The sequence below is a fragment of the Juglans microcarpa x Juglans regia genome, chromosome 1D (genome assembly GCF_004785595.1).
Source record: "Juglans microcarpa x Juglans regia isolate MS1-56 chromosome 1D, Jm3101_v1.0, whole genome shotgun sequence".
Classification (NCBI taxonomy): domain Eukaryota; kingdom Viridiplantae; phylum Streptophyta; class Magnoliopsida; order Fagales; family Juglandaceae; genus Juglans; species Juglans microcarpa x Juglans regia.
Genome location: NC_054594.1, coordinates 40,065,973 through 40,089,662, shown reverse-complemented (window position 1 = coordinate 40,089,662; position 23,690 = coordinate 40,065,973). Strand labels below are relative to the sequence as shown.

At 38.6% G+C, this 23,690-nt stretch overlaps 3 protein-coding genes across 3 annotated transcripts; 1 reads left to right on the top strand and 2 right to left on the bottom strand.

Moving 5' to 3' along the window:
• Positions 1-4,013: 4,013 nt before the first annotated feature.
• On the bottom strand, positions 4,014-8,045 carry LOC121257634 (tyrosine-sulfated glycopeptide receptor 1). Its single transcript, XM_041158757.1, has one exon. The coding sequence runs from the start codon at positions 7,537-7,539 to the stop codon at positions 4,345-4,347; it is 3,195 nt and encodes a 1,064-aa protein (XP_041014691.1). The 5' UTR covers positions 7,540-8,045; the 3' UTR covers positions 4,014-4,344.
• Positions 8,046-12,944: 4,899 nt separating this feature from the next.
• Positions 12,945-14,597, bottom strand: LOC121257627 (mitogen-activated protein kinase kinase 5-like). Its single transcript, XM_041158745.1, has one exon. It carries the CDS (start codon positions 14,228-14,230, stop codon positions 13,172-13,174), a length of 1,059 nt encoding a protein of 352 aa, XP_041014679.1. The 5' UTR covers positions 14,231-14,597; the 3' UTR covers positions 12,945-13,171.
• A 5,673-nt stretch (positions 14,598-20,270) lies between these two features.
• LOC121257623 ((R)-mandelonitrile lyase-like) lies at positions 20,271-23,001 on the top strand. Its single transcript, XM_041158732.1, has 3 exons — positions 20,271-20,541; positions 21,056-22,571; positions 22,661-23,001. Exons 1-3 carry the CDS (start codon positions 20,439-20,441, stop codon positions 22,701-22,703), a joined length of 1,662 nt encoding a protein of 553 aa, XP_041014666.1. The 5' UTR covers positions 20,271-20,438; the 3' UTR covers positions 22,704-23,001.
• Positions 23,002-23,690: the final 689 nt, after the last annotated feature.

The following is a 23,690-nucleotide window of genomic DNA, read 5'->3' as shown; positions in this document are numbered from 1 at the left end:
TCCAACTAGATCTCTGAGAACTTCAAGAATCTACTCAGGAACAAGGGAAAAAAGAAAATGAATGAAAATGAGATACCACTTTTCGGGAGATCTCCACGTTTGGACAGTGAAAATGTTTCATTTTATTTTATCATTATAATTTTTTTAAATTTTTACACAAAATATAATAAATAATTTAAAATTTTCAAATTTCAAAATAATAATAATATTAAAAAATAATATTCTAATAATATTTTATTCAATTTTCAACTTTTAATTTTTATGTAAAATTATATCATCTCGTTTCACTGTCCAAACCGCACCTACTCATAAAAAGATGAAAAGATAGACGAAATCAAAACCCATGTGCAGCATGCAGCTGGCCATAGTCATACTTGACATGGCATGGCCAATGAGTCTGGAATATTTCCTAATAAGCATGGATAGATAATACAGCTCTTGTCCCTCACATAGACATTGGATGTGAAGAATCCAGGCACCCCATGTGAGTATGCATACACCAGATTAATTAGAAAAAAAAAATGAAGAATTTTTCCTAACTCATGCTTCAGTTACCTGGCAATACTTCAAATGCTATCTGCAGATTTTTAAGAACTTCTTAGATCCTTTTTACACTTCATTTGGCTTTCCACATGAGTAATAAACAAAAGAGTAATACAAGATACAATCATGAATTATACAAGTGCCGTGCAATTTTTTAAAAAAAGAATAGGGTCCATTATTAAAAAATTAATTTTTTTTATGTAAGTTTCATATTTTTTTTTCATTTTTTTCTAAAAGAGTACATGGCACTTACGCACTCTATGACTGTAAATATCATTTCTCTAAACAAAAAAAGGTATAATATATTTGTGAGAAAGAAACAAAAACCATGCTGTTGAAAATGTCAATTGCTTCATATTGACTGCGACATGAATAAATCAAAGAAAGATTAGTGTCTCAGCACTTCGATATGGTGCAAGCTTCATGCATTATACAGGGTTCGAGCAACCATATCTATACAGATTGAAGTTGTCTGCATTGACCAATCGTGATATTCGGAAAGGATATAGTTTCGGATACAAATCTTAAGAGTATCCAGCCCTCGTTATATGATCCAAGTATAAGTATGATTCGATTCATTTTCTTTTGCAACTCATTTGGTAAATTAAAGAGAGTTATTAACCTAACCTGACCATTAATATCTGATTAGTGTGATAAGCTGCTCTGGTATTGGTACTACCAAACCCTTTTTCCCATCCTGGCCCCAAAACTCGACATGTGTATTTAGACAAACTGAGTATTCCCCTGCTGGTTTTAGTAATGAGATGGGAAAGCTGTGGTGATCCAGTCACCCCACGAGTTTTCAATTGTAGTTATGGGAGTGATTCATTTGGGTGCAAAAGGCAGTGAATTCTGTATATGGTCAGTATGATTAGTTGATTTGCCATAAGAAACACAAAGGAAGCCTGTGGAAGTAATTATATTATATTGCTTAAACTCTTGTACAAGTTTTTTTCTTTGTTTTTAGAAAGTGGAAAATATTATCATGAACCAGAAAGAATAATCTGTGATGAGCACTACTGACTTCAGTTTCATAATATCTGAGAATAACTCACTACTATTTATTATTTTATTATTACTTTTTACTTACTTTTTATTATTATTCACTACTATTCACAAAAAATCTGAGAATATCTCACTACCCAAACGCAAAAATCAATGTTTGACCCAAAGGGGAACAAACTTTACAAGATCATCCATCAACAATCGATTATTTTTTAAAATTTGGGAGGGGACGGGGGGACCAATGAGCTGTAGATGACCATGGTTAGACACCCATAAGACGCTACTGACAGCACTGAAGAGAAGATTATGCACTAAGATCGTATTTGGTATACATAAATTACCTTATCAACATAGGGTACCTTGTCTTAAATAACTGAATAAAAATTAAAAAAGAAGCCAAGTATTCTCTCTTTCTCCCTGTCTAGCTAATCAAGCAAGGTAGAATCCAACCAAACCAACGTCCCACCTCAGAATTGAGGTTACGTTGCCGGGACACTGTTCCCAGAGCCAAATCTCGTGCCTTGTCTGGGTTAAGCAGGCCTCCTTTTTTCATGCTTGCCTTTGCCACTTTTCTAATTAATCCTCTTCGATTCTGCACTCCATCCCATCTCACTAACATCGGTAGGAGCATTACTATATTGTAATTCCATTATATTACTGGTTTAAACCCACGTTCACGCCCCCTCTTCTTCACAGAAAACTATGCTGCTGAGGCTGCAAATCCCTCAGTTTTCGAACCTGACCATGTTCATTCCCTTCAATTTTCAAAGCCCGGTCAACCATCTCCTGCTAAGCTTTGTGGTTGTATATATACTTTACCCCTCTACCCCACACGTCTCCTCAAGCTCTGTTGTGAGCTCTTTCTTTCTTTCTTTCTCTCTCTCTCTCTTTGCATAAACTAAAGAGAATGATGGCATCAGCCATGGTAGAACCCCAGCAATACAACACGTGTGGAGCCAAGGTCCCTGCAAAGAGAAAGGGGAATGGCTTCAGCAGAAAGTGTGCTTCGTTGGTGAAGGAGCAACGTGCTCGTATATATATCCTGCGCCGCTGTGCCACCATGCTCCTTTGCTGGTATATTCAAGGAGATGACTAGCGCCCCTACCCTCTCTTCAGTTCATCTATAAATAAATAAATCACCTTCTATCTCTCTCTCAGTCCACATACTCTTTTTTTTTTTTTTACTTTTTTAATCCCAAGTAGATTACATCTCTTCCTTCATTAGACTTTGTCATTTGTGCCAGTCCGGTTTGGTTTTATGGGGTATGGTGTGGTTCCTATGGCTTCCTCTCACAGTACAGTGCTTTTCTTTTTGACCCAATTGGAAATTCCTTGGGTTTTGAGGCACAGGAGAGATGAATCTGTAGCCACGCTCATGCTTTTTCACCATCGGATTATCAAGATTCAACTTTGATGAAGTTGACATGAAGGGTCTTTTTATGTTATATATAACGTTGTTCGGCTAAGGCTGATGTTGGAAGGTTTGATTGTAACACAGTATCCATTGTCCTTTTTCTTTCTTTGGAAGCAGCGTAAAGAAAATGTTTTAGATCCATGAAAATGGAGGGAACACTTGACATGTTGTAATAGCAAAGTTGTAATCGTGGGTAATTATATATACCAACATATTTACCATGTCGTGACATGTTCTTGGATTCTCAGTTGCTTTTCATTTAACTAGTTTTTATCATTTTTTGTGTGCGCTTTTGTGAGAGATGCATAATGCATTCACTAGTTGACGGGTAATGGCGAAATCTAGAGCTTGTACTGAATCACAGTCTCTTTAATTGCACTTTGTGTGGAGTTTATAGAGGAAAGGAATTTGAAACAAAGAGCATGAATTAAGATGGAATGGAAGTAGATAGGTTCAATTGGACTATTCTTTTCTGTAAAATCATCACTTATTCTAAAAACTCTCTTCGGATAACATGTATTTCTTTTTTGGAAGAAGAAAGACTTCTGCTATGTGCATGGTCCGTTTACCCGTGCACCAAGCAATTTTGCACTCAGAAATACAGGTGATAAACACCCTTCCCAGTGCTGGAGATTTGACAGAAACGTCAATGAATTTCACATACAAATTACAGGATTCAGTGAAACAAGGTAACTGTCCTAATACGAGGCGAGACTGTTTTATTCAATTAGCATGGTAAATAAAACACAAATTTCTCATGTCCGCATAGATCTAGTAGGATCTCAAGAGGATGGTTCCAACTACATACTTCATTGGAGAACCTGCACTGCTGTTCAGGAATGCATTGAAACTATGATTACGTTCAAGAAACATATGAAAAATTCCCAACATTAAGAAAGAGGGGTGCTTCTCATCTTGTCCATGCTTGAATATTGAAGACAAAATATCTACACCATTGCAGATCTTTGGATGATCTAGATAACTAGAAAACAGAGTAATTGACAGATTCCAATTGAAAGAGTTATACCTAACAGATTGACAAGTTTAAACATGAGCATCCTCAGAGACCTTTCATCATTTTTAGTCCAATTGAGGTATCAAAATTTGTTCTAAAACAATTATTTACATGACAGGTTATGAGCAAAGCAGTAAAACTCTACATTAGGTACAACCAGATAGGCAAGTGATTACCTTTATAACATAGGTCATCAATCCCTAGTTAGAGGTTCCTAAGGACTGAATCACTTGATCTCATCTTCAAAGCAACATAATGGGACAAAAGATGTTTGAAAGGTAAAGTGGCATAAAATCTGCTTTAATAGATGCAATTTTGTTACAAGTATACATATCTTTTCAAAAGTTGTGTTGAAGGGAATTGTACACTACTCCTTATTCTGGTCTAGGGGGATTGCCCCTACATTCCTCAGCCAATCGACAACTTCCTGGATGGTTGGTCTCTTGAAAGGATTCTGGCTGACGCACATGCAGGCCATATCAAGGACCTGCAGCATCTCCTCCTCAAAGCCCTTCCCTATAAGGAGAGGGTCGAAGATTTGGTCTTGTTTGCCTTCACTTCTCAGTTGCTGCACCCAGACAACCAACTCCCTGGACATCTTCGGTTTGAATACCTCCATAGGCCTCTTCCCAGTGAGTAGCTCAAGCATAACAACCCCAAAACTGTACATGTCTCCCCTCAAAGTGGCTGCCCATGATTGCCCGTACTCAGGGGGAATGTACCCCAAGGTACCAACAAGCTCAGTTGTAACATGAGTCTGATACGGATTAATCAATCGGGACAATCCAAAATCTGCAACATGTGCTTCAAACTTGTCATCAAGGAGGATGTTGCTGGACTTGATGTCACGATGCACAATGTGTGGCTCGCATATCTGGTGCATGTAAGCCACCCCGCAGCTTGCTCCCTGTGCAATTTTCAGTCGAGTTGGCCAATCTAGTTGAGATGCACCATCGGCCTTCTCATGCAACCAGTAATCCAGACTTCCATTCTCCATGTAGGAATACATTAGTAGCCGAGAGCCCTCATGCATGCTATAACCTTGCAAGGCAACCAGGTTCTTGTGTTGGGCTGTGGACAGAGCCTCTACCTCTGCTTTGAATTCCCTTTCCATCAGTCCCAAATCTCCTGAGAGTTTTTTAATAGCCAACCTGCTGCCATTTGTCAATGTTGCTTTATAAACCAAACCAAAACCCCCACAGCCTATGATGTTAGCCTGACTAAAATTTTCTGTGGCTTTCAAGATTTCAGATATAGTGAGATCCTTGATTCCATTAGCATTGTTTGGGAACAATACTACCATGCTGGTATCCTTGTCAACCCCAAGAGGAACCAGTGGATTGGAGTTGCTAGAAATTGACTCAGAATCAATCTTGTCAGTGTCCGCTCTTGGAATTACCCTCCTCTTAGACAATATCCACATTGCTAGCACGGTGAAAATAAAACCAGTTCCCAAAAAGGCCACAAGGACTCCAATAATAAGCCTTTTGTTTGAGCCTTTATGAGTTTCAACTCTTTGTGAACTAGGGCAAAAGCGCTGCAGGATTGTGCCACACAACCGTGGATTCCCGGCAAAACTGGAAGCGGGAAAAGTGTCAAACTGACTTCCCACCGGTATTGGTCCTTGAAGATTATTGTTTGCAACACTGAACCAAGATAAGAAATTTAGACCTTTAAGTGAAGCAGGGATTTGGCCAGATAGGTGGTTTGAGGAGAGATCCAACCTCTCCAAGTTTTTGAGGTTAGAAACTTGATCTGGAATATTGCCAGAGAAGTTGTTGTCATTGAGATGCAACACATGAAGAACCTTCAATTGCCCAATCTGAGAAGGGATATTGCCACTAAGGCTGTTGTTATTCAGGTATATAGCTGGAGGAATGCTGGAAAGCTGATTGTACTGTTGCTTGCTGGCATTGTTGGGCATAACAAAGACTGGCAATTCCAGATGAGTCTGGCCCATTTGAAAGTTTTCATAAGCCTCTTGTGACAAAAGCGCTGGCAGTTGGCAGAGCTCCACGGGAAATTCTCCTGTGAGGAGGTTAGCAGACAAGTCTATGTAGAAAAGCATAGGCAGACTACCCAACCAAGCAGGAACTGAACCTCCGAACCTATTAACAGACAAGTCCAAGACCTGAAGTTTCTTAAGCTTAGCAAGCCAGTTGGGCACTTCACCAGGGAAACCGCAACCACCCAAAGCTAAAATTTGGATATTTTGGAATCCCTCTGGATCCAATGTGTCGTCATCACCTGGCATTAGTTCACCATAGAAATTTTTGGAGACTAAAAGAGTACTAAGGTTCTTGCAGGCCATCAGATTCCTGATTGCCCCGGTGAAGTTTGTCAGCGTGTTGTTAGAAACAGAGAGGAAAACGAGAGATTGCAGCGCAACTATGTCGGGCAGTATCTGCCCTGTGAGGTTATTACTGGCCATTCTAACAGCTTTTAGTGACTTGCAAGAGTAAAGGCTTGGAGGGAAGTTACCGGTGAACTGGTTGTTGCCGAGGTCAAGGGTATTGAGGCTGACAAGAGGGGAGAAGTCGAAGGCAGCGATATTTCCCACCAATTGGTTCACCCGTAAATTCAATGTGATGAGATTGATGCAATCCGAAAGAGATGGGGGCAGAGAACCAGTGAGCTTGTTGATGTGAAGAAGCAGATGTTCCATGTTGGAGAGCTTGCCAATATCCCTGGGTATGGGGCCTTGCAATTGGTTAGAGTATAGTTCGAGGATTTTGAGGTTAGTGAGGCGGAGGATACCATCGCCAATAGTTCCGGAGAGATTATTAGCAGGTATCGAGATTTCTTCGAGTGCCGCAGCATCGTAAATGTCAGGTGGAAGGGGTCCCGAGAGATCGTTGTAACCGGCTCGGAAAATCTTCAGCACGGAACATAATCCAAGCCCACGGACAATTTGACCACTGAATTCATTGGAGGAGAAATCCAAGAACCTGACCGAGTTGCGTGAAGAGTTACTAACACCGAAGGTAGAGGTGGGAATAGAGCCCGTGAAGCTGTTGTTACTCACGTTGAAACTTGTCAAAGTGTCCGCTGCTACCGCCAGGTTGAAAAATGCAGACGGGATTGCCCCATAGAACCGATTGCTAGATAAATCCAAAACCTGGAAGGCACCACTGCTGAAGGACGAGGAGGATGACGCGAATTCGCCGGACAGACGGTTATAGCTCAAATCAAGGATACGGAGCTGAATCGGGGATGAGAACAATCCGGAAGGAACAGAACCCATGAGGCTATTTCGGGAAAGATTGAGGTGGGTGAGATAGCTAAGGTTCGTGATAGATGGGGAGATGGTGCCGGCGAGGGCTCTGGAGGGTAACAAAAGATGGGTGACCCGAAGATCGCCTTTGTCATCGATAGCCTTGCAAGATATCCCTTCCCAGTCGCAGCAATCGGCGGAAGAACTCCAGTTGAGAGGAGAGGAAGCGGGAGAAACGTTGTGGGAGAAGGAGACGAGAGAGTCGCGATCGAGGGGGTTGCAGGCAGCTGCGGCAGCAGAAACAGAGGAAGACAGAAGAATCAGAACCGTAAACAGTCTGACAAACATCGCGGATAAGCAGGAGCCAGGGGAATCTCTACTGTTGTACTCTCCCTTCCCTTGTCACCGGGACGACAAGACAATAGGAGGAATAAGAAGAAGACAGGACAAGAGTGGTGGCACCTGTACCATGTAAATGGACATATCACCGTTTACCTTTTGGGGACTAAAGCTCGAACAACATTGGGGGATAGCAGTACTACTGAAAACCCATTGACCCTTGATGGGAGGAAGGCAATGAGGGAGCGACGTTGACAAGTATGGTTCTTTTTTTTTTGGTTGGAGATAAAATGAAATAAAATAAAATAAAAGGCAGCTCGGGTGGAGGTTCTCTCTTTCCCCATAAAAATTTCTCATCTCTTTTTTCAGCGTTTACTTTTTGGGGCTGCTGGTACTCAAGTGCTGGTTAGACTTTTCCTAATGATCATCATCATCATCGTTGATTAGTATATGCAAAAGAAGCATAACGTGTTGAGCAGATATGCACCAGAGAAAAAGACACCCAAACCTGAGCTACTTGCCATTTTTTTGCTTTGGGGGGATCATGCTAAGCAGTTTGCAGAGTCTACATACGAGAAAATTGACTTTTTTTATTGGGTAGATCGAGAAAATGAGATACACAATTTTTTTTTTTGAGGGAATAAATAAAGTTTTGTTATTTTTATATATATATATATATATGACAGTAGTGCAGAAGAACACAAAAGAGGGAATAGTGGGTACCGGAGACTGAATCGGAAGGTGGTCGGGCCGACAGAGCAGGCCATGAGACGTGGAACAATGGAAATAATCAAACTATCTTATATCATATAATCATTATAATTTTTTTAAATTCTTACATAAAATATAATAAATAATTCAACATTTTCAAATCTTAAAATAAAAATTATATTAAAAAAATTATATTATAATAATATTTTATTTAATTTTTAACAAAACATTTCATCTCTTTTCATTTAAATTGCGTAATCAAACGGATCTAAAACTACCTTAGAAGATGGTTATTTACGATATATTTCTAAATCATAATTATTCAAGCAACATATATTTATAATATTCATTTTACCGTGTAAATTAGCAGCAAAATCACTTACTACTAATAAGTGAAGTGTGTCCACCCCAAATATAGCGTGTTTTGAAACTTCACGAAAGAATATAAATGAAAAGAGAAATGTTTGCATGTTTAGGAGGGAAGAAGTAAAAATATATCTAATGATTAAGACCAAAGTCTAATATTATTTGTTTGTGTCAAACATAATTTCTGTAAAAAGTGTTAAGAACGATGAGAGAAAAATAAAATAAAAAACATAAAATTTACATAGTTCGACAATGTGCCTAAATTCACACAGCTGTAAAAAATTTTACACGCGGTATAAAATTATGAAGGGAATTCTTTTGAGTTCCTGCGTACCATCTAATACTCTATGTATTATAGCACACAATTGCACCCAAATGAGGCCCTTATGTTTCTGTGCATAAATATACTTTCGTCACGCCACTAATTAAAAGTCTAATGTCGTAAGGTTCATTGTCATCATCAAGTAAGATGAACAAACTCATCTGCAAGTTGGACGATTTATAAATTAAGTTCTCACGTAATTATCTCTTCAAATCATTTTTTACCCAATTCACAAAAAGTTAGAAATACAAAATTTTTATATACAGTCACTTTTGCGTATTCCATTTCATTGATTTGATTGACTGTATATTTTTTTTAATATAAAATAAATATTTTGACCAATCAAATCAGTAGAATTCATAAAGAATATATAAAAATAATTATATATAACAAAACTCTTGGAAATAACACGTGAATCTTATAATATTTAATAGTCTCTATGAGAAGTGTGAAAGAAAAAAAGTAAATGCCAACGAGTAATTATTTGGGCAAAGAATTTTAAAAGACCTCGAGATGACTGAGAAAACGATGAGGGGGGATTCCAGGCAAAGGCAGTTTGAGGAAGAAATGATATGTCGCGGTTAGAAGTCAAAACGTTTGATTGTACCAATGGGAAAATAAAACATCACGTCGTCAGAAAATAAGAGTCATAGTTGTTTAGTCGGTTTTTTTGACATTCTCAACATAATAACAAAAGATATTAGTGTTTTGATTTATATATATGAAAAATTTTATTCATCATTTTAATTTTTATCATCCTCTTATCATCTCATGATGTAATATTAGATGATTAGTTTATATATAAAATATAATAAATAATCTTTAATCATCTAATAACACATTATAAGACAAGTTCGAAATATAAAAGTTTTGCTCATGTCGTTGTAAAAAAAGTGAATCGCATATCAAAAGAAAGTAAATTTCTCACATTTATATATAAGAAATGATAAACACACAACACTTTATACAACAATGTTTTAAAAGGAGGGGTATTTTTATAAAATATCTTATAAAACTAACATCATTTTACAAAAATACCCTTATTTTATAATGTATTGTAAAAAATGTTGCGTAAAATATTGTGAGTTTATCACTGCTCTTTATATATATATATATATATCCAAAGAGAGAGCAGACAATGAAGAAGGAACCCAGAAGTCCAGACCTGTTTGTAAGATATGGCAAAAAGGATCACAAAGGTGTTTGTTTGGTACTCGAAACTGATTAGGACAAGCAGCAGCAATGACACTTGGAATGTACACACGGCTTCCATACTCGGGAGATTATGACATTGGTATCGTCATTTGCAACTCTTTATCATCTGCTTTATGTCTTTACCAATAAGGGAGAAGGAAACTGAATCCTCAAACCCATTTCCACCATGGGATGCAAATCCACCTTACAAAACCTACCAAATCTGATTTCCTCATTTTACATCGGTGGCGGTTGGGTTCCTAAAGAAATATGTGGATCTTTATCATCATGCCTAACGCACTCTCTCACTCCCTTATCTCCCAAACTTCAGAATCAATAAATGGAATGGGAGAGGGAGAGCGACAGCGACAGAGAGAGAGAGAGCGCAAAAAAAAAAAAAAAAAAACTAATGATATGCAACTTTGTGCAACTTTTAGTGATAGTGTTAAAAGCTGGCCCATGTGTCTGAAAAAGGTGGAGAATATGTGCAACCTGTCCTTTCATTCGAAAATATTCACCGTCATAAACTGAGACTCATGCATTAAAATAAACAAACACAACAGTGTTTGATGGCTTCAGCAGTGAAAAAAAAATGATCTTATAAACAGAGAACAGCCCAAAATGAAAATTTCTGATCAGCAAATGAAACGCGTTGCATACTATCTGATTGGATGTTTGATGCGTCTGTGATGCCAATCTTCTCATACGTTTAGTGCTACACCAAGAAAAAACGTTGCAGAAATGTGTTGCAAGAAGCCAACATTCAACCTGAAGCCTGGGCTGCTATTTGCTGGAGCATCTTAAAGTTCCACTCAGTGTAGCACCTTGTATACTACAATGTTAAAACATTTAAGCTGGACCAAACAGAAGAGTAGTAAACTAACCATGCCTAAAACCCTGGTCTTAAATACCTTACCATCTCTAACGCTATCATCTACTATCTTTAATTGAGCTTGGGATCTTAGAAGGTATCAGTTCTCTATATTTTATTTTATAAGTAACAAATGATTTAACTGATAGAACATAGTAAGGCGTAGCCCATATACACCGGATGTGTACAAAAGACACCTAAGCTGTGATTGACAAATGATACAAGAAAATCGTGGACATTAAATCTATCCAAATTGACCATTAAAGTGTTAAAGAAGAAGATTCTAGGCTCATCCGTTGTCGAATATCCAATATTTAGTATATTTATATATACATGTCTTAGAGATCACTGTCAACAATCAGGAACTTCTGAGACTAGCAATATGTGACTGCTCATACAATAATTCCTTCTACATAAGAGTCAATGAATGCGTGCAAATCAAGCCATTATAGGTAAGTGATTCTTCTTAGGCAACAAGATAAAACAGTAGCGAGATCCAAGGAATTTCATCCTTCAAAATCAAAGGCTATCCTCTATGCTGCAGCATCTGAAACCCTATGCAAAAGGTAATGACTAATGACATAGATACCCAGAAATGGTAAAATCCATTTGTTGCATTATCAAGAATTGGCCAAAACTTGACCCCACCGCGGTTAAGGGTGAACTTGTGTGCATGAGTGAGAAATGGTGAAATCCATTTGTTGCATTATCAAGAATTGGCCAAAAATTGACCCAACCGTGGGTAGCACAAGTGGTAAGGGTGAACTTGTGTGCATGAGCCCCATGTCCCAGGTTCGATTCACCCTAATCAAACTGCGATTTAAGTAGGCGGTCATGGCGATGACTTGTTGTGTTAGCCTCTCCGGGAGTTTAGGTTCCATGGGTGAGTCCTAAGGACTCTGCCATTGGGTGGTTCTCCATCATTAAAAAAAAATGGTCAATTACTATTTTCCAGTGCATATTAAAATGACCATGATCACATTTGCAGGATCTCAAATCCGTACCTACACCGATGAAGAGGAAAATATAATAGAATCTAGTTTACCCATGAAATTTCTTGACGCCTAAATTCGAGCATAGGCATTATTTTTCTCACAGTTCAGGCAACACACCCAAAACCATGTTGCCAAATTTCCATCATCAGTACATTTGCGTGCTGTTTGATAAAATAAAACCCATTCAAGATGCCACTTCAGTCCATAAAAACAAACAAACAGATACATTGATAACATGATTTATAGTCAGAGAACCAGTCAGAGGGTTCTAATAGAAATTTAGGTGAAATTAATTTGAAAAAAGTCAATGCAGACATGGACTGATATTGCTGCACAATCCTTGAAGAGGGTCAGACCAATATGATCTTGAAAAGGCGGAAAATATCCAATTAGCATGTTGTTCAAAAAAAAAAAAAAGCTTTGGAGCAGACAACGAAGCTCCATGGACACAGGCGATAAGACACACCCATTTATAAAATTTAACATTTTATACTCCAATTGGCCAGGAAATTCTTGCTTCTCCTAAGGATCAACAGCCCCATCTGTGTGTGTGTGACAAAAATAGTAGTCAAAAATCAAGACAACACATAAAAACAAAGCAATGGTGAAAATGTGAAAACCGCCTAGCAAGATGAAAATGTGAACAGACCCAATTGAAATAATGTGTGGGGGTGTGTGAGAGAGAGAACACCTTTGCCTTTTTCTCTGTTCTCACTTCTCAACCATAATGGTAGACAAAAGAGGGATTCATGCTTTAAATATCACAAAAGAAAATCTAATCTACATATTAGTTGAAAGAAAAGCTAAAAGCTAACAACAATCTTAACCGAAAATGGAAAAAATTCAGCAACCCTCCAAATACCCAACATCCCCTTTAACCAATTCTTACACCAACAATAATCTGAGTATAATAGAAAGGCTTTAAAAAAAAGCGATAAAAACTTGGGCTCCTCCGTTAGAGATGAAGATTTTTCTTTTCAACCAAACGTTATCAAAGACAAATGATCATGATCAAGATTGAGATTGCTTGACTGAAACTAGAAACATATCCAGTTCTCCCCCCCCAATTTCTGCCCCTAAAAATCAAACTTACCCATCTTATCAAAATTACACGAAATCATCATCATTCTTGAAGGGGAAAAGAAAAGAAAAGAAAAACATATGAAAGAAGAAAGAAAAAGATTAGGAAGCAAGCGGGCGTGGAGGAGGTAAAAGTTGATGGAGATTCCGAGGAACCTGGCTCTGGGTGTGATTGTTGTTCACAATGAAAGGATGCTTCAACAACTGCGAGGCGCTCCAGCGGCGAACCGGCTCCCTCTGCAAACAACAGGCAATGAAGTGCCGAAACTCTCTGGAAGCGGTGGGCGGGGCCTCTGGCGGTTGGGACATACAAATGGCGACCATCAAGCTGGCCCAATCGCCCTGCCTCTCCACCGCGAAGGGGAATCTACCCACATAGAATTCCAGGATGCTCACCCCCAAGCTCCATATATCACCGGCGTAGCCATCGTATCTACCGTGGTTTAGATCCGTGTTAATCCTCTCGGGGCTCATGTACGCAATGGTGCCCACCGAGGAGTTGCAGGGGTCCATGGTCTGCTCAAGAATCCTGCCGACTCCGAAATCAGCGATCTTGACCTGGTTTCGGGCGTTGATGAGGAGATTGGAGGGCTTGATGTCGCGATGGACGATGTGGCGGCGGTGTAAGTAGGCGAGCCCGGAGAGGATCTGGCGGGCATGATCCGCGAGGTCGGGCTCGCGAGGGATGTGTTTCCCCTCGAGGGAGCCGCCGTCCATGAATTCGAGGAGGACCTGGATCTCGCCGTTGTGGTCGAACATGTCATGGCACTTGACGACGTTGGGGTTGTCGACGTCACGGAGGATCTCGATCTCGCGGCAGATCTGGCGGCGCACTGAGTCATCGTGGGTGCCGTAGATGACCTTGAGGGCATAGAGGCGACCCGTGGGGCGGTGGATCACCTTGTATACGGTGCCTCCGCTGCCGCTCCCGATACGGTTGGCTCGCTCGAGCTCGGAGAAGTTGATCGCGTTGCGGCCGTTGGGATTACAGGACGATGAAGCGGAGGAGGAGGAAGAGTTTGGGGCGGAGGATGGGGGGAGAGGGAGAGGGACGGCTAGAGATGCGTCTCGCTGTGGGAGAGGTAGGGTTAGGTCCTGCCGCCTACGTGCCCGTAGCCCTCTATTGCTGCCCGCTGCCAGTGGAGGTTGAACCGGTTTCATGGTTATGCCGTAGTCGTCTGGCACGCCAATTTCCTTTTCAGCGATTTCTTCTTTGAGTTAAATGGAATAGAACAGAATCTTGATACAAATAGGAAGAGCAACTACTCGTAAAGAACAGAATCCAATGGGTTTGTTGTCGCCCTTCTTCTTCTTCTTCTTCTTCTTCTTCTTATCGTACTAGAGCACGAGGACCAAGAACAACCAGCCGGGTTGTTTGATTCGTTGTAAACAATTCATGGAGGGAGATAAAGAAAAGAGGAAGAGGGAGACTTTCAGAGAGAGAGAAGGTTCTGGGAAGAGAGGGAAGAAGAAAAAGAAGAGACTCAGAAAAAGAAAAGGTCTATATGTGTTTGGATGTGTAATCTTCTAAATATTTTTTTCTTTTTTTCTTTTTTTTAAATATTTATTTTGTAATAATATTCTAATCAAAGAAATCGAGGATTGAGGTGAGAGATGTTGCCATCAAAAGAGGGAATCGAGATTTTGAAAGGGGCGAAGAGGTTTCACGCGCCTTTTTCAGCGAGTATCATATAAACGCCAATCAGATTGGAGTGGGCCCCCTCTTAACAATATTAATTTAAGCCTATTCCATACGCAGTTATTAACAACATTCTTCATTGTCAAAATTGCACTAATCCTCCATGCAGTAATGCTACGTTGGGTTGGGCTTGGCTTGGGTCCAAAGCCTTGCCCCCTACGCTTATATATTTCTGTCAAAAATAATGAAATATATAAATTCTAACGGCTCGTTTATAAACTCACTTCAATTCATCTCATTTTATCAGTATAATTTTTTTAAATTTTTATATAAAATATAATAAACAATTCAATTTTTTCAAATTCTAAAATAGTTTTCCCAAATTCCCACACAAAATATAATAAATAATTCAACTTTTATTCTACTATTAACAAACCATCTCAACTCATCTCTGAATCCAAACTATTCATAAATCTACAAATTGCCAATGTTGTTTTTGTAAAAAATTAGATTCTATTGTATTAAAGTGTTAAAATTTACTCTCTTTTCTTTGTGAGATTTATACTTTTATAAAAGGTCTGTGCGAGATTTGTACATTTAAAATTTGTCCCTAGCATTACTATTGTGTCAAGATCTTTAAAAGATATCAGTTTATTTATGAGTAATACTATATAAGTTTTAGAATATGCAAGTCTCGAACATTTTCATTGAAAAAAATATGGTCTACTATTAAAAAATAATTTCTTATGTGGATATCAAATTTAACTACTTTTATAAAAAAGAAGGAAAATGATAGACTCACCGATTAGGGCTGTACAGAAAATTGTAAAACCGGCCGAGACCGACTCAGACCGACCGCCGGAGCTCGGAACCGGCCGAAACCGGTAGGGAACCGGTCGGCCGTCGGTGATAAATCATCAAAACCGGCGTCGGCCGGTTCGGTTGCGGTTTGAACCAACCAAAAACCGAAAAATCGGCCGACGCCGTATATATATATATATTTTTAAATATATTAATTTATTAAACGACGCCGTTTTACTTAAATAAGTGAAACGACGTCGTTTAATTCTTAAAGTTAGAAAAAAAAAATTAAACGGAACGGCGCCGTTCAGACCTAGGGCATATTTTGTCCCTTCGCAGCTTCGCCCCCAACCCCCAGACTCTCACAGACTCACTCTCACTCTCTTTCCGCCTCCCTCTCTCTCTCTCTCTCTCTCTCTCTCTCTCTCTCTCTCTCTCTCTCTCTCTCTCTCTCTCAGCTAACGATTTCGCGGCTTCGCCGTTTCGGACCTTCGGTTTCAACGACTTCGAGTTCGAGCCGTGACGCCGCATCGCCACGACGCCATCCACGACTCCAGCTACTCACGGCTCACCGACGCCCAGCAGTCCACCGTCCAGCAGCGGCGAGACTTCCTCCGTCAAACCGACTCTCCATTGTTGTTTTTAGGTATGATTTTCATATTTATTTATTTATAAGTATTTTTTATTTTTTTATTTAGAATCCGAGGATCAATTATTGGATTAGGGTTTTTGTTTTCTTATTTGGTATTTCAATCTAGGGTTAGGGATTGTGTTTGCTTTGTTTGAGATGATTGAAATAGTGAATATCATTTTGATGAAGAATTTTGATTGATTTTCGCAGTGTGCATTGCCATTCACGGATTGGAATTTGGATGTAATTTTGTTGAAAAAAAATAATTTGTGATTTTTATTGAAAGTAAAATTTATGAATGTTTATGTTATAAATAATTTGTGATATTTATTGAAAGTAAAATTTATGAATTTTATGTTATAAATAATTTGTGATGTTTATTGAAAGTAAAATAATTTGTGAGATTTATGAGTGATCTAAAATGTAGATTAGAATCTTAGATTTGTGATGTTTGCCACGTTGCAAACTAGCTGCTGTGTAATTAACAATTGGGGTGATTTTTTGTTCTTTCTTGTTTTTACATGTTAGATGGATTCTTCGTCAAGTCCAATTGATCTTAATTCGAACTCCCAAATACCAAAACTCTCGACTTCAAGTGCCCCTAATAGTAGTAATTGTCCACTTCCTAAGAAACGGAAGGGGAAGAATCCGTCAATTGTTTGGGATCATTTTACAAAAGTTGAGGGTTGTTCCGTAGATGATCCTAAGGCCAAGTGCAATTATTGTGGCAAGATATACGCTTGCCACTCGAAGAGGAACGGAACTTCAACTATGCAAAACCATCTACCTTCATATCTCAAAAATCCTCATAAGCGTGGGCCTTTAGATAAATACCAAACAACATTGGCAGGTGAGGTATCCTCGGAGGGGTTTGGAGAGAGTGATAATTCTTTAAGAAATCTTGTAACTCATAAATATAGTGAGGAGGCTGTGAGGATGGCGCTTGCGGAGATGGTAATTCTCGATGAATTACCATTTAGAATTGTTGAAGGGCAAGGATTTAAGAAGATGGTTTGGTTGCTTGAACCTAGATTTAAAGTGCCATGTCGAGTGACAGTTGCAAGAGATTGTATGAAACTATTTGCATCTGAAAAAGCCAAACTTAAAAAGTTATTCAAAGATGGGGGAATGAGGATTTCATTAACTACCGATACGTGGACATCGGTACAAAATCTTAATTATATGTGTTTAACTGCCCATTTCATTGATAGTGATTGGAAATTACAGAAGAAAATTATAAATTTTTGTTTAATCCCTAATCATCGAGGGGATACCATTGGAAAATATGTTGAATCGTGCCTCCTTCATTGGGGCATTGATAAGATATTTACTGTTACTGTTGATAATGCTAGCTCAAATGATACTGCAATTGCATATTTGAGACATTTTTTGACGGAGAATATGTTGGAAGGGAAGTATATACACATGAGATGTTGTGCTCATATTCTAAATCTTGTCGTGAATGAGGGTCTTAAGGAGTGTGATGATGCCATTACAATGGTTAGAAATGCTGTTAGATATGTGCGCTCCTCCCCTGCAAGATTAGACAAGTTTAAGAGATGTGCAGAAAAGGAAAAAATTGATTGTAAAAAAATGTTGTGCCTTGATGTACAAACCCGATGGAATTCAACTTACATGATGTTGGAGGCTGCTGAGAAATTTGAAAAGGCTTTTAGGCGAATGGAGAGTGAGGACTACAATTTTCTTTCTTACTTTAAGGATGGAAACATTGGGCCTCCTAGAGCTGACGAGTGGGAGACAGTGCGGGTTTTTGTAAAATTTTTGAAAATGTTTTATGATGCCACTTGTCGATTTTCTGGTTCTTTACATGTCACGGCAAACACAAGTTTTTTTGAGATTTGTAGGCTCCAAAAAGAGTTGGTTAGACTGTGTGAGAGTCAGAATACTTGTTTGATGAGCATGGCCATAAGCATGAGAATGAAATTTGATAAGTATTGGGGTTCATTAGATAGACTGAATTTGTTGTTGTTGATTGCAGTTCTCCTTGATCCACGTAGTAAGTTGGGGCTTCTTACTTTTCACTTGAAAAAAATTTATGATCATAATTGGGCTGAAGATTTATTGTCGAGGGTGAGACAATTATTATCAGACATGTATGAGGAGTATAATACTACGTTCGGTTCTTCCTCGAGTAGCAGAGAACATGTTTCCCCTCCGTCATCTGCACCTCCAGATGATGTTGAAGACAGTCTTGAGTCACAACTTTTTTATGAGTGGTTGCAAGCATCGACTGCCTCTGGATCTACATCTACCAAAACAGAGATTGATCGGTATTTATCAAATGGTTGTGAGGCATTCAGTCAATCTTTTGATTTGTTGAATTGGTGGAAAGTGAATGAGCCTAACTATCCTATACTTGCGAGAATTGCACGAGACGTGTTAGCCATGCCTGTTTCCACGGTTGCATCAGAGTCCGCATTTAGTACGGGAGGTCGGGTACTTGATCCTTTTCGGAGTTCCTTGGCTCCAAGAACTGTTGAGGCACTTATTTGTACTCAGAATTGGTTGCGACATCCGTCAACGCCAATTGATATTCGAGACTCCATGGATAATGTTGAGAGCTTTGTAGTAGAATCTGGTAATGTGTTTTTAACTTTTTCTCATTCAATTCCATATTCATTTATTTTTATTATTTAATTTAATTTGTTTTCATTATCCTAATTTATTAATATTGATAATTTGATTATTTGGTGTTTTCTTATAGAGTTAGGAGCATCATACATCACAACTATTGATGATTGAAGAGTCGAAGACTGCAGACTGAAGAATGAAGATTTTTTGAGTTTTATTCAAAAACAATTGTTATTTGTTGCTTAAGACAATTTAATTTTGTTTGTAATGTGTATTAAACATCTAGTGGAGTTTTTTTTATTTATCTAGTAATTAATAATTTAGTATATAAGATAATAAGATTATAAAATATAAGTAGTATATATGTAGTAGTTACTAGTTAATAGTTATTAGTTACTAATAATATATGCATGGCATGATTAAAATTAAAAAGAAATTGATTTAATTAATTAATTTTAAAAATTTTGGAAAAAAAAAAGTCTTTGTAGTAGATGATTTTGAATAACAAAATGAGCTGAAAAAGAGGTTGAATTGGGTCTTAAAATGGCCCAAACAGTGCCAAAACCGGCCCAAACACAGTGGCCCAAACCGGCCCAAACCCGACAAACCGACCGTGAACCGGCCGGTAACCGAACCGGTCGGTTTTCATACCCTCATTCGGTCAGTTTCGGCCGGTTTTGAGGCTCTAACAAACCGACCGGTCGGTCTCGGTTTGGGCCCAAAACCGAACCGACCGGTCGGTTTTTCAGCCCTATCACCGATTGTGTGTTTTTTTTAGCATTTGCTATTATTTTTTAGTATTGTGTTTTTTATTTTTTGTATTTGTTTTAAATATACGAATAAAAATGTTGCAAAAAAAAAAAAAAAAAAAGACAAAATGCATACAAAAGCTCGATATTTTCAATAGCAATTACAGCATCCCAAAATACACAAAATTTAAATATTCTAAGTGTAAATATCATTCTTTTATTTAATTTGATCATTTGACAATCATCTAAACTAAAAATAAGCATCAAAGTAAGGACAACGCGTGCAAACATAAAATCTAAGTTAAGAAGTAAGTACATCAAATCAATCATAGCCTCTCAAAATACACACCACGTCACAAATCTTTTGCACAATTATTTGCCCCTTCCCCCCAACATCAACTTCTACACTTCAAAAATCTACTACTCACTATCAACCTTGTGAAGAGTCGGGCCCGTTTTGGATTCGTTTATTTTATCTCATTTTATTATTATAATTTTTTTAAATTTTTATATAAAATATAATAAATAATTCAATTTTTTTAAATTTAAAATAATAATAATAATATTAAAAATAATATTTTATTAAACTCATCTAAAATAAGATCATCTCATCTCACTATTCAAACCAACTCTCAAATAAATCGAGTTTTGAACTCAATATTTGAGAAAGAGATGGGCTGGCCACTCCATCAAACCAGTCCAACCTGGGCCCAAAATACTTCTTATTGAGCCATAAAGTAGGCCTAGAAATTTATATGAATTTGCCCCCCATCGGGCCTTGACGTAGAGGATTCTTGCCTTACTCTATAACGTCTAACGGTATTTAACTGAATTTTTAACCAAAATTTTTCGCCAATCCTTTCTACCACTTCTAGTCCTTCCTCTCTTTCTCTCGCGCTTCACAAGAAACACAAGGAAAATTCCCTCTCCTTCAAGAAACACCAAGAAAACACAATAATGGCTAGACCCATTTGCTTTGGGCTACAGTACTTTGCGCTCTTGATGTTCTTTGGTGCAGTTGTTTCTTTTGCTAGACCACCTCTACAACCGCCTCGCCAAGGTTACTCCTGTTCTCCCTCTATATAATTTTGTCTACTCTTTTTTTTTTTTTTCCTTTGGTTTCTGAGAAATATCGGAAAAGATGGAGAAAATGCATGTGACAGACCCAGAATTGAGTTTTCATATCTTATTCTTCAGTTTTCTCGGCAACCATACAGACGGCTGTCCTGTTTATTCTTCAGTTTTCATATCTCACCCTTTGAGAAAGTCTATTATTTTCTTAAGTCGTTCGTTCCGTTGGGTTGCCGAGAAAGTGCATGAAAGGGAAAGAAATTGAAATTCTCTAATCAACTGAACCTAATGCCACTATTTGGTTAACCATAGAAATTTTCCTCTTGCCTTGTTTAAATTCTCCGTGCAAGCGTAACCTAATAGTACTTTGTCTTAAAAACCAAGGTATTTTCTCCATCATTCATTCCTTGTGTTTAGTGGCTGAGAAAGTGCAAGAAAAGGGTGGGAACTAATATTAATCGAACTAGGCCTAACCACGATTTCTGTCTCCAATTTTCGTGCAGACCCAAGTTACCTCAAGTTTGTGTTCAATGCTACCGAACTCCCATCCGAAGACTACTATGATTACATCATCGTTGGGGGAGGCACAGCCGGATGCCCATTGGCTGCAACACTATCGCAGTCGTATAAAGTACTAGTGCTCGAGCGAGGCGGTGTTGCCCATGGAAAGCCCAATTTGATGAACCAAGAAGGTTTCTTGAACACACTCATGGAAGACAATGCATTCGACTCCCCTGCCCAAGCCTTCACATCTGAAGAAGGAGTCCTCAATGCTCGAGGTCGCGTTCTTGGTGGCAGCAGTGCGATAAATGCAGGGTTCTATAGCAGAGCAGATCAAGAGTTTTATCAGAAATCGGGTGTCCATTGGGATCTTAAAGTGGTGAACGAGTCCTATGAGTGGATTGAGAGGGAAATAGTGTTTAGGCCAGAGCTAAGGAATTGGCAATCGGCAATTCGAGATGGGTTATTGGAAGCAGGTGTTGATCCCTATAACGGGTTTAGTTTAGATCACTTGGTGGGAACCAAGATTGGCGGTTCGACTTTTGATAGAACCGGGAGGAGACACACTGCCGCTGATCTCCTGAGGTACGCAAGACCATCCAATATTCAGGTGGCCGTGTACGCAACTGTGGAAAGAATAGTACTGGCTTCAACTTCAGCGCGCTCGCGTTCAAGGCTATCAGCAATCGGAGTTGTTTATCGTGATCACTTCAGGAGGTATCACCATGCGATGTTGAGCAGACATGGCGAGGTGATCCTTTCTGCCGGTGCCATTGGAAGCCCACAGCTCCTGCTGCTGAGTGGCATTGGTCCACGGCCTTATCTATCGTCTTGGGGAATCCCTGTGGCTCGTCATCTTCCCTATGTTGGGCAGTACCTTTACGATAATCCCAGAAATGGTATCTCCATTGTGGCCCCAACTCCGCTGGAGCACTCACTGATACAGGTCGTCGGCATCACTGAATCTGGGGCGTACATCGAAGCAGCTTCCAATGTCATCCCTTTTGCATCCCCCGCTCGCTCCATATTCATTCGGACACCATCCGCCCCTCTGTATCTCACTGTGGCTACTCTCATGGAAAAGATTGTTGGGCCACTTTCGAGTGGAACATTGAGACTAGCCTCAATAGATGTGAGGTTAAACCCAATTGTTCGATTCAATTACTTGAACAACCCAGTTGATCTTGAACGCTGCGTGAATGGCACACGCAAGATTGGTGCTGTGCTCAGGAGCAGGTCCTTGGAGAATTTCAAGTTTAGGAACTTGTTCGGTGGTCATGATTTTAGGTTCGTGGGACCTGCATTGCCTGTTGATCAATCCAACAGGCGTATGATGGAAGATTTCTGTCGCCGGACAGTTAGTACCATATGGCACTACCACGGTGGCTGCGTTGTGGGGAAGGTGGTTGATGCTGACTTCCGGGTCATTGGCATTGATGCACTCCGAGTTGTTGATGGGTCGACGTTTGGAGTTTCGCCAGGGACAAATCCTCAGGCCACTGTACTGATGCTTGGAAGGTAAGTGAAATGTTGTAAACTTGGTGTTATTGATAAGGAAAATGCTTTGTGAAAAGGTTGACGTAAAATTAGTTGGTTTCTTTTTGCAGATATGTTGGGCTGAAGTTGATCGAAGAGCGAACGAGACGATGAAAGGACAATTGGTTGGGTTTTAGTTTTAGTAGTAGTGGTTTGTTCATTTGTTCATTCAAAACAAAACTCTGTATGGAACGAGAATTCTGTCACAGAGAATTCTGTGGCATGGCATGTCACAGAGAATACTGTTTGTGCTAATTCAGATTGCTTTCGGCTGTCGAGTTGATCATGTTGCTAGATGAGAAGAAACTGGGAGAATGGATTCCATATGAATTGGGATTCCATGCATGTAGCTAGAATGTTAGTACAGGGAAGAGTTAGAGATGCCATTGAAACAATTAGATGTTCATGAAAAATATTTTCATTTTCCTTCTGTTCATAGTTGATCACTCTGAGCTCCACAAGCATCAATTCAATCCGCTAAGAGCATTAGCATTAGTTTCATCAAAGTCATCTTCAAAATTTAGCTAAAAGGTTTTTCATAAATTCAAACCCATTCAAGTCATAACTATATATTGGATTAGTCAAAATAAAAATATAATATTATTTTTTTAATAATAATTTTTTTTTATTTTTTCATATTTTGTAACTATACTAACCATATGTTAATTAATAATTTAATTTTTACTTAAATTATTGTATCTCAACTATTATTTTTCCTCAACCTAAATTATTGGAATAAAATATTCTTTTGGCTATGAATGTTATTACTTCAAAGATGGAGATAAGTTTACATATACTGTAAACTATTCCAACGCAAAAAATTTAAGAGATAAAAAGTCATAAATTTAGATACACTGGCATTTGGCTAAAAGGGCCTGAAAAATCAGCATTTGTTGACTGGAAAATGATAAGCTTAAAATTAGCCCATAACTAGTTTATTACTCTACTTAAAATGAATAGTAGTTAAGTAAAATTGAAATTATCTTTTAATGAAGTGTCATAATTACATTAGTTGATTTAAAATAAATTGTAAATTAATTATAAAGTAGTTGTAATTATCTTTTAATGAAGTATCATAATCACATTGTTAGTTCTTGGTTG